Source organism: Myiozetetes cayanensis, unplaced genomic scaffold (assembly GCF_022539395.1).
Source record: "Myiozetetes cayanensis isolate MyiCay16 unplaced genomic scaffold, myiCay2020 scf54, whole genome shotgun sequence".
Lineage (NCBI taxonomy): Eukaryota > Metazoa > Chordata > Aves > Passeriformes > Tyrannidae > Myiozetetes > Myiozetetes cayanensis.
In genome coordinates this window covers 191935-201744 of record NW_026087787.1, presented here as the reverse complement: position 1 = coordinate 201744, position 9810 = coordinate 191935, and the positions used below count along the sequence as shown (strand labels likewise).

At 54.3% G+C, this 9810-nt stretch overlaps 1 protein-coding gene across 1 annotated transcript; it reads right to left on the bottom strand.

Moving 5' to 3' along the window:
- Positions 1-162: 162 nt before the first annotated feature.
- On the bottom strand, positions 163-1903 carry RPL36 (ribosomal protein L36). The gene is made up of 3 exons (XM_050334477.1): positions 1698-1903; positions 835-969; positions 163-296 (listed from the first exon to the last, which is right to left on the bottom strand). The coding sequence occupies exons 1-3, from the start codon at positions 1788-1790 to the stop codon at positions 207-209; spliced, it is 318 nt and encodes a 105-aa protein (XP_050190434.1). The 5' UTR covers positions 1791-1903; the 3' UTR covers positions 163-206.
- Positions 1904-9810: the final 7907 nt, after the last annotated feature.

Here is a 9810-nt window from a genome sequence, read left to right as displayed (position 1 = left end):
TGGTCTGGAGGATTCCCCTCCACAGTAAGTCACAGCACCACCAGTATCAGCAGCTGCAGGTAAAATAAACCAGTGATACAAATTCTGCATGGCTGCAGTTCAGGGCCTTGTCAGTATCCCCCAGCAGTACCCACTGAAGCACATGTACCACCACCACTACCCTGATTTTGGGAGAAAGGACTTTATTGTGTCACAGCCTGTACAACTCAATCCTTCTTTGCAGCAGCTTTTCTCATGGCTGCCAGGACATTACTGAGTTCCTCCCGCTTCCTCTTGGCCCGGATGTGAGTGCCAACCTGTGGGGAGAGAGCGGGGCAGTCAGTGTTCACCCAGCACACACTGGGGCTGCTGCAGTGTCACTGCAGACACTCTACTCAAAACCAGGCAGAATGGTAAAGTCCTGCAAACCTCCAGCCAGGGGGCTGCCATCACGTCTCAGTGGCACTTCGACCCACTGATTTGGGGCGAGCAAGAAGCTGCTTTCAGCTCTCACTGTTGCCCTCAAGGAATCTCCTTTGAAGTCTCCTGGATAATGGTACCCAACCTCCATCAGTGCTGTTCTCCCCCACACCAGACATGCAAACCATGCAAAAACAGCACAGCAATCTGGATCCTAAGCTCAGGGCCTTTTTGGCTACATGTACATTTGTGTCCAACTCCTGGTCTCCCACCCAAGGACCATCCCCTTCAGTCCCTCAGATTACACCAGTAACTTCCCAAACAACTGAAAAAATGAAGTAATTGAAAAGCCAAGTATGCCAAAGTAAGGGCAGAAAAACAGAAAGCTGACACAGCAGTTTCTGCCATCCTCGGTAGGAGGCTGGACTGACCCACCCGCTTCTTGATGAACTTCAAAGCACGTTTGTCCTTGGACACTTTGAGCAGCTCCATCGCGCGGCGTTCGTAGGGCGCGAAGCCACAGACCTCCCTGATCATGTCCCGCACAAACTTGGTGTGCTTGGTCAGGCGCTGCGGGGAGGGAGGAGATACGTGGGTCACAAGGGATGCATGCACTGGTTTACCCGGGCAGGACTGCAAAGGGCTGCGGCACTCTCTGAGCCCCTGCTGCGGGATGTCCCGAGGGAGCTGATCCCTGGCAGGTGCCACGGAGCACGCCAGCTTGGCCAGGTGTGCTGTCCTCGCTCCACCCCAAGACGGAGGGTTTCACACACTGACAGCACCACCGTTTTTGGAGAAAGCAGGGCCATGAGATCCCGAAGGTTTCCACTGCTACGCCCCTCGGACACCACAGCTACAGCCAGCACTGAAGCAGAGCGCATGAAAGGCACAGATGCGTTAATGCCTCATAACAACCAACGCACCCAGCGAACCGGGACAGCTCCGAGCCACCATTACCGGGCAGTTTTACGGGGGTCGCCTGTTGTCGTTACCAAGAGAAACAAAGTGGGAGAGTCCAGAAGCCCCTGAAGCTCCACTGCTCCCCTCCCGCCCGGCCGAGCCCTGCCCGGCCCCTGTTACGGGCACCGCGCGGTTCCGAGCCCTCCTGCCTGCCCACGGAGAAGGCCCCGAGCCGCGGCTCCACTGCGAACACACGGGCACAGGGACACACGGACACGCGGAGACAGGGACACACGGGCACACGGGCACAGGGACACACGGACATGCGGACACGTGGACATACGGACACACGGACACACCCGCACCGGGCCCCGCGGGCCGGCACAGCCCGTACTCACCCCGCGGCGGCGGCACTGCCGGGGCTTGGACACGTTCTTGGTCACCTTGTAGCCCTTGTTGAGGCCCACGGCCATGGGGTAGCGGATGGCCATGGCTGCGGCGCGGCCCGACGGGCGCGGATGGAGCGGGATGGACTGGGATGGACCGGAGCCGCCACAGCCCCGGCAATGGCGCCCGGCCGGAAAGAGCGAGAGCGCGCGGGGCGCCGGGACGGAGACGGTTCCGGCTGCGGGCGGGGCCGAGAGGAGCGGTGTGAGGGGATGGGGGGGGTCCTTGTGCGGTGAGGGCTGGGGGTCCTGTGCGGTGAGGGGATGGGGGGTCCTTGTGCGGTGTGAGGGATGGGGGTTCATTGGGGTCACTGTGCGGTGTGAGGGGCTGGGGGTCCTTGTGCGGTGTGAGGGGCTGGGGGTCCTTGTGCGGTGTGAGGGGCTGGGGGGCGTCCTTGTGCGGTGTGAGGGGATGGGGGGGGTTCATTGGGGTCCTTGTGCGGTGTGAAGGGACAGGGAGGGGGTTTCGCCCCGCACGGGGGGTCCGGCGGAGCTGCCCGTTCCCCTCGGCCGGGCCCGGGCGGCTCCTCGGGGTCCCCGCGGGTCCCGCAGGCCGCTCAGCCCCGCGCTGGGGCCTTCTCCCCATCATTTAAAACTTTGGTATCGCTTGGGTGGGGTCTGATGACGTTTGACAGACAAATCTAAAGGAACAAATTAAACTATTTTGTTGGAATAAAAGATACTGGGCTCTTACTTCTGAAAGAGAACTGAGGTGAACATGCTCAACTGTTTTCTGCTTTCAAAGACAATTCTGTCTAATTTGTTGAAATTGAAAATACTGAGTTGAAAGTATTAATTTAATTCAAAATTTGAAGATCCTGGCTTTTTAAACAAATACAGAACTTCACATCCTGCCGTAGAGCTCGTCTCTGCAGGGCTGTGCTCCCAGCTCGGCCCTGCTGGGCTCCACCACTCCCGACACGAATTCCAGCGGTGAGGAACGTCTGTCCCTTCGGCGGTGGGACAGGTGTGGGCTCCGATGCTTTTGCCCACAGGAGGGCAGAGCATGGACAGGCATCCACAGCGTGGGGCTGACTGAGACAGAAGGAACCACCCTTCGAAATACTTATCCTAATGACAACCATTAGCAAATACTTTCCAAAAGTCAGCCAAAAAAATAAATAGGAATACCACGGTTTTTGTTAATCTGCACCTGTAAAATCAACAGGTGTTTGAATTATCTTTGCTAATGAGAACTATCACACGGGACAGCCAAAGGTTCCCCTGTGCACAAGCTCCTCGAAGGAGGAGCTGCCACAGCCCCGGGCTGGAGAAGGAGGTCACCTCTCCAGTCACCTCTCCTGCCACTGCCTGGAGCTGCCTCGGGGCTGCTCACTCAGCTCTGGGTGAGCCCAAGGAGGGCCCCCCACCTGCTCTGTCTCTGTGACGACCATCAGGCATGAGCAGCCCTGAAATAAACGCTTGCCCGGAGGAGGTGGCAGCTGCTTCCCCGCCTGGCCCGCTAGCACCAAGCCCCGGCAGCGCCTGCAGTGGCGTGAGGCTCTTCCCTCATGTGCCCGGGCTATTGCCACCTCCCCCTCAGGACACCACCTTCTTTCCCATTCAGTGCACAAACACATGGATCTGCAGTTCCCAAGCTCCCCTTGAGTTTTGAATCATAATGACCTTCCTATGCCCTCCTCGACCCCTTTTCCCCAAGACAAGGTTTCCTGCCTCATTGCCTACACAAGTCCCTCACAGAAAATCCAGATTTTCAGTTTCCAGAAGCTTTTGCCCCATTCCAACATGGATAAATGCCTTCTCCCACATTCTCAGCACTTGCAAATGGTTTGCATCTCTGCTGAATTTCCCTCTTTCTTTGAATTCTGCATTAAATTCCCTCACTCTTTACCTTACTACTTTCTCAGAAGCATTACAAGCAAAGACCCTATCAGGTGAGCCTGGTGGTGGGGGGCAGTAAAAGGGGAGATAAGGTAGAGGAAACCACTGGATTAGGGCTGAATCCAAAGTCCCATGATGGGAAAAGCTGGCTTTGCTGAGATGGACACAGAGGGCCCAGTGGGCAATAAATAGGTTGAACATCTGCAGCATGTCCTGGTTACATCAGCATCCTGGGCTGCACGGACAGACATGCACCTGGCAGGGTCCAGGAAGGGATCACTCCCTTTACCTGGCCCTTGTTAGGCCATGCTGTGTTCAGGCCTTGCAGTGCAAGAAAATCATCAATAAGCTGAAATGAGTTCATAGGAGAGCCATGAAGACATCAGAGGCCTGGGTCATACATCCCGTGAGGAGAGGTGGAAGGAATGAGGCTTTTTCAGTCTGGAGGAGGAGCTGAGGTAGATGGGAAGTGGCCACCTGAATTTCTGATGGAGAATTTTCAATGGAGAAGATCAAGGATAAGAGCAATCCATCCTAACATCAAGCAAGTACAGCAGGAGGCCAGACTGGGTGAGTGAAGAATTCTGCATCACTTTTAATCCAAAAATGAAGAACATGGGGGGTAGCAGCAGCATTGAAGCTGCCAAGAGACATACACAGGCATTGCATGGACATGCAGGGACAGAACTGGAAAAGCCAGAGTTCAGCTTGACTTGGCTGAAGACCAAGAAGGAAAAGTGCAGCATGTGAACACCTTGCCCTTCCCCAGCTGCTCCAGGTTTATAAAGAGAAAGCCGTTCTCTGCCACAAGACAGATGAGGTTTATTTTAATGTCTCTTCTCTTTTTCAAGTACAGAATAAGCACAACCTATGCACTCCCTGACAGAGGCACAGGATGCACAGCTGAACAGTGGTGCCTGGAACCCCATCGTGTGCTGAATGTGAAGCTCACTGCAGAGCTATGGGCCCTCCAGGCAGGCAGAGGCACCAGGTACAAACTGATTTCCACCTGTCCATTTGACCTCACTCCTCTTCCAGCAAGCCCCCTGCCTACTGTCATGGCCAAAAAGCCACACCACCCTTTCTGAGATCCACCACCTGCAAACCATGGAAAGGCAGAGCTCCTTTCCCTCCTCTTACAGGAGCCAGAATTCCCAGAGGGTCACTGTCAAGCTGTGGTGGAACATCGGATGAAAGATGCTCTTAGGATATGCTCCCATGGCTGGCACAGCAGTGGAGGCCCTTTATCCAATGATTCCAAGTATGAACTGAATCATCTCCCCAGAAGGGAAGAGGACAGGCAGGACAGTAGCCTGCTGCTGTCCGGCAGTGCTCCACCAGGACAGGCAGGACAGTAGCCTGCTGCTGTCCGGCAGTGCTCCACCTTCCTGCCTCACCCCTCACTGGCCAAGGTCTTGTAAGATGCAGGTGCTTGCCTTTGCCAAGATCCAGATGTGTTTTTCTGCCAGATGTCTTCCAGCAAGCAGCACAGGTCACCCTGTGAGCCAGAAGCCCCAAGCAGGCTGGGCATCGAGAAAGCAAGCAGGGGATGGGCTCAGCCTCATGCCTAAATCCAGGCTGCTTTAAATTCAGAGACTACTGTCTTATGTTAATTAACAAAAATATGCGTAACAATCAGTGTGAAAGAACTTCAGCACCATTCCCATAGGTAGCCAGATGCCTCCCCTATGAGCTGAGACCTTGTTGCTCTCAGTGTCTGGTTTCTTCTGGAAGTGCCCCTTCCCTGGTGTATCCTGTCTGTCCTGCTGGAGGCTTCTGGTCCTCAAACACCTGAAAGCCCCACTCAGTTCTAAAAGGCTCAGGGCTGTGTGGCTCTGCACTGAGGTCTGCCCTGTGCTTCACTGTCCATGCAGGGTGTTTCCCCAAGTGATGGAGCTTTGCTGTCTTCCAGGAAATAATTACTCACAACAGGAGATGGAAATGCCCCTGTGCACCATGACAGAACAGAGCTCTGAAAGAGGATGTGGGGACAGTGGAAGTGATAACATCTCTGCCAGCTAAGAAGTGGCTGTGGTTGTCATACAGAAAACCTGTGATGATGAGCAAGGCCCCTCTCACACACAGCCTGTGCTGTCTTGGCCCTGCTTGGGCACTTGATGGTAGTTGCCACCAATGCTCCACTGTGCTCTAATGAGGGGGTGGGACAGAGCTGGAGAAGGCTCTGTCAGCTGGTGACATGCCAGAGGAGTCCCTGGTGTGTAATGGAACCATCCAAGGAGCAACCAGAGCCAATTGAGGCTTCCTTGCTTAAGTTCCTTGGGAGGGAAGTGAAGGTCACTGCAGAGATCTCACTGCTGGAATGATCCTGCTGCCTTTGGGCTCTTTGTCTCTCTCCCACGTTGTGTTTGCCTCAGCATAGGAACATTCTGCAGGGGTCTCAGCCCAGCCAGGCCAAGCTCTGGCTGCCTTCTGCCACACAGCTACCCTGCTCCTCACTGACTCTCCTACACAGTTTTTAAGCCCTGCTTTAAGGCAATCAGAGATTCTAACCACTGTCTTTGGTGGTGGTTTATTAGTTAGGTTCAAGCATATTTTTAAACAAAACACTGCTCTGCACATCACAGGACAGTTTTCACACTGGCCCTTGGGTGTTCCAGGTGAAGGAGTTTGAACCTGACTTTCAAGAAAATACTGCTCTTAGTTAAGTGAACTGGGATTCAGACAATACCACCCCCCCCCCCCAAAAAAAAAAAAAGTATTTGATAACTTGCAAGACTTTTCACAGCAAAATCAGAAACCAACAGCTTCTACCACCAAAACCAAGAGAGGAAACAGCAGGCTAAATCCTTGTCCTACACTGCACAGGCAAGGGCACCAGCTGCTCCATTCAAACCGTGGTCTCCCCTCTGCAGCAGCACTTGTGCATGGCCATACAGACACACACAGAGGACCTAAGAAACTGCCCTCCTGCAAGGGGAAAAGCAGCTGCCTCTGCAGCAGCTCCCTGATCACTGTGTATAACAGCCATGAACGGGGAAGGCTGCCCGTGTTTCTGGTGGTTTGGGCAAAGGCTTCTTTTATAGCACTGGTGCACTGCTAAAGCTGTCACCCATGCTGCTACAGATCAGCAACTGTTTCCAAGTCCAGCTGCTCCAGGAAAAACTGGAAAACAACCCTTGCCTATTCCTTGGAGCCTCTGCTGAACATGGTTTCTGAGCACCTGGCCTGTCCAACTGCCTCTGCCTGAAAAGAGGAACCATCTGCAGCTGTCAGTTCAGGCAGGCTGATCCCACCTGCTGAAGGAGAGGATTTAACCTTTCTGGGGCTGCACTGGGCCTTTATAACACTTTGATTTTACAGCCTGGGCTAACAGCCTCACCGCTGCTGCCATGCAATGGAACGCCTTCATTTTGTACTACGGTTATGGTGCCTCAGCTTTGGCTTTCTGTGTAAGTTGCTTGTTACTTCTAAATGAAAAGGATACCCTTGGGTCAACAACCTCTATTTCTGTCATTCGGGAGCAGATGTCCTGCCTTCTAATAGGGATCCCCACAGAGGGGACCTCAGTTCCCCCTGCAGCTGCTGTACAAGGGCTCACACGCTGCTGCTCCCCTGGGCCAGCGCACAGTGCAGTGAGACCCTGGGCACACCGACCTCTCCCCTTGCTGCTCTTGCTGAGGATGGAAAGGTTTCACCCTTACCAAGTGGAAAAGACCATTTACAGCCCCACAGATTTCCCTCAGAAATAGCCACTTTGGGCAAATGCAAGTCCCATTTGTGTTCCTGCTGCCTTTTACAAGGTGGCCAATGCTTTGCAGTGGCTGGATACCATGTAGATAGGAATGGCTGCCATGGGGATGATGCCCTCTGTCCCTTGGTGGGCCAGCTGAGAGTCTGGCCCTGCCAGCACGGGGAGCAGGCTGGATGGTATGGCTGGGGCAGGGAGGGGATGTTGCCCCTTTGGGCAGTGCCAGGAGGCTGGATGAGCTGCACCCAATTGTCACTGTGCCAGGGGGGTCTTGGGCTGTCCCAGCCATACGGAGCTTCCAGAGAGAAGAAGGAGCCCAGACTGGCATCTCAGTGGAGCCTGTGGGGACCTCAAAGTTCAGATGGAGGTTTGGAGGGTCTCTCATTTCCAGCTCAGTGTGTGCTCGGCCCCCCACGGCTCTCCCTGACCCGCACGTGCTGCTCTGGGCCCCAGGAAGGAGCCTCCTCCAGGCCAGGGTGCAGCTCTGGGCTGTGCAGGAACAGGGCACAGGAGAAGGGGCTGCCAGCACGAGCTGGTGGAGGAGCTGGTCATGAAGGGGGGTGGGAGGGGAAGGTGGGGTGAGGTGCTCACTCTGCAGCACAGACAAGGACAGGAGCAGCAGTCACAGCCAGCGAAAGGGACGATTTCTGTGAACCACTGTGCCCTGTGCAGGCAGGTGCTGCAGGGGAAAGAGGCACATCTGCACAGGCAGTGCCTGTGAAGGATCCTACCATTCTGGCACAAACATTTCTGCAGCCCCAAGGTGACCCATGCCCATCTACCTGAGCAGCCCCAGTACTTCTGATAAGAGAAGCACAGTGGCACTATCTGTGCTTGGACACTGCCTGCCCAGACCAGGTCCCACTGAGCAATGGCACGTCTCTTATCCACCCCAAGGGAGCTCTGACCAGCCATGGTCTCCAGCACAGAAGCTCACTTCATTCTCCAGTGACACTTCCAGAGGAGCAGCTGTGTGAGAGCTGGCTCTCTGGGCTGCGCTGCCTGCTTGCACCGTGTGCCACCAGGCAGCTACAAAGCATTTTTGCATGACTGATCTCATGACACAGCATGTTTAGCAAAGGCTTAGAGCTCTAACATTTCCCACTCCTGGCTTGCATGGATAGATCACCTGCCCATGCTTTATCCTTGGAGCTATGGACACCTGCAGAGTCTGGGCCATCCCTGGGACCTGCTGAAGGGCAGGAAGCGACCACTGCTAACTCAAGTCTTCAGGCCAAAGGAAGCCAGAAAAGCAGCAAGAATGATGCAAGGGTTGAGGAAGATGGGGTAACTGCAAAGGGGAGGTCCTTTCTAAAGTGAGTTTATTCAGAAGACCCACCAACAGGCCAAGGATGGCAGGGACAACCCTGCCAGACTGTTTCCTGGGAATGGAGTAACGCGGGTATCCCCCTTCCAAGGAGGTGTCAGTTCTTCCTTGTATATCCCAACAGCAGAGCCCTGTAGAAAGCAAATACTGCTATTTGTTTTACGTAAGAAGGTATTTTTGACAAGAACAAACAGGAAAGTTGGTCAAGAATTGGTTGGTGTGGCCAGAGTGCTGCCTGTTGTTGACACCACAGGAGAAATGTGCAGGGTGGGGAATTCAAGAGATTTGTGTAAAGACAGAGCAAAGGCAAAGGGCTCAGCAGTGACAGTGCCCATGGGTGGCCCTTAGAAGTGCGGGTTCTTCACACAGGAGTTTTTCCTTGTGGCAGTCCTGGTTATGAAGTCAAAGATGTCCTGAGGTTGGCTGAGCACCTCTAGGCACTGCACTGGAGGGACTCCCAGCTCCTTGCCAGCTGCAGGGTGGAGGTTTTCTCCCTGCTGGCCTCAGGCCAGTCCTCCAGACCCAACCCCTGCTATTGGGTGGGGTGGCCACTGAACCAGAACCACTGAGTGACAGATCATCCAAATGTATTTGCTTAGCAGGGGTAGAGAGGGCAAACTGTGATTTATGTTCTGCAACGTGCAGACATGACAGGCTTGCACAGATCTGAGCTTCTGCTCCTTCAGACCAGTTCAGACCAGCACAACACCGGCACAAAAGAGAGGAGGCAGAGTTGCAACCACTGGCACTCTGACTCCTGCAGTGGAGGCCCATCTATGCAACATCCACCATGCCTGTGGTGTTCCCCACATGGATGCATCTTATGTGTAACTTCTTGCACTTGAAGAAGCTCAGAGGTTCAGTCAGAGCAGGCCCAGCCTTAAATCCCTGCACCTGGGCAGATTACCCACCAAGCAAGGACATCTCTTCGTCCCCCTGTACGATGGCCCCAGTCTTGGCAGGACGGAGTTATGCCAGTCTGTCCCCCCACACAACACAGGGCCAACACAGGCTGGTTTTCCTTGTACATGCAAGATTTCTGCAGGCACTGTAAGCCAAATTAAATCCTCTAAAGCTATGCTACTCTCATACCCAGAACTGGGGTTTAGCAGTGCAGAGGAAGCCTGCAAATATCTCCATCAACCAAAAGCTTCTCGTTTGCTGGAGCTGCTGCACATTTACTCCAT

Excerpts from the sequence above, each read along its gene's own strand:
- RPL36 (XM_050334477.1), bottom strand. The coding sequence starts at position 1,790 with ATGGCCATCCGCTACCCCATGGCCGTGGGCCTCAACAAGGGCTACAAG. Across the intron at positions 970-1,697 it reads GGCAGTGCCGCCGCCGCGGG|CGCCTGACCAAGCACACCAA; the intron begins GTGAGTACGGGC and ends CCCTCCCCGCAG. Across the intron at positions 297-834 it reads TGAAGTTCATCAAGAAGCGG|GTTGGCACTCACATCCGGGC; the intron begins GTGGGTCAGTCC and ends CTCTCCCCACAG.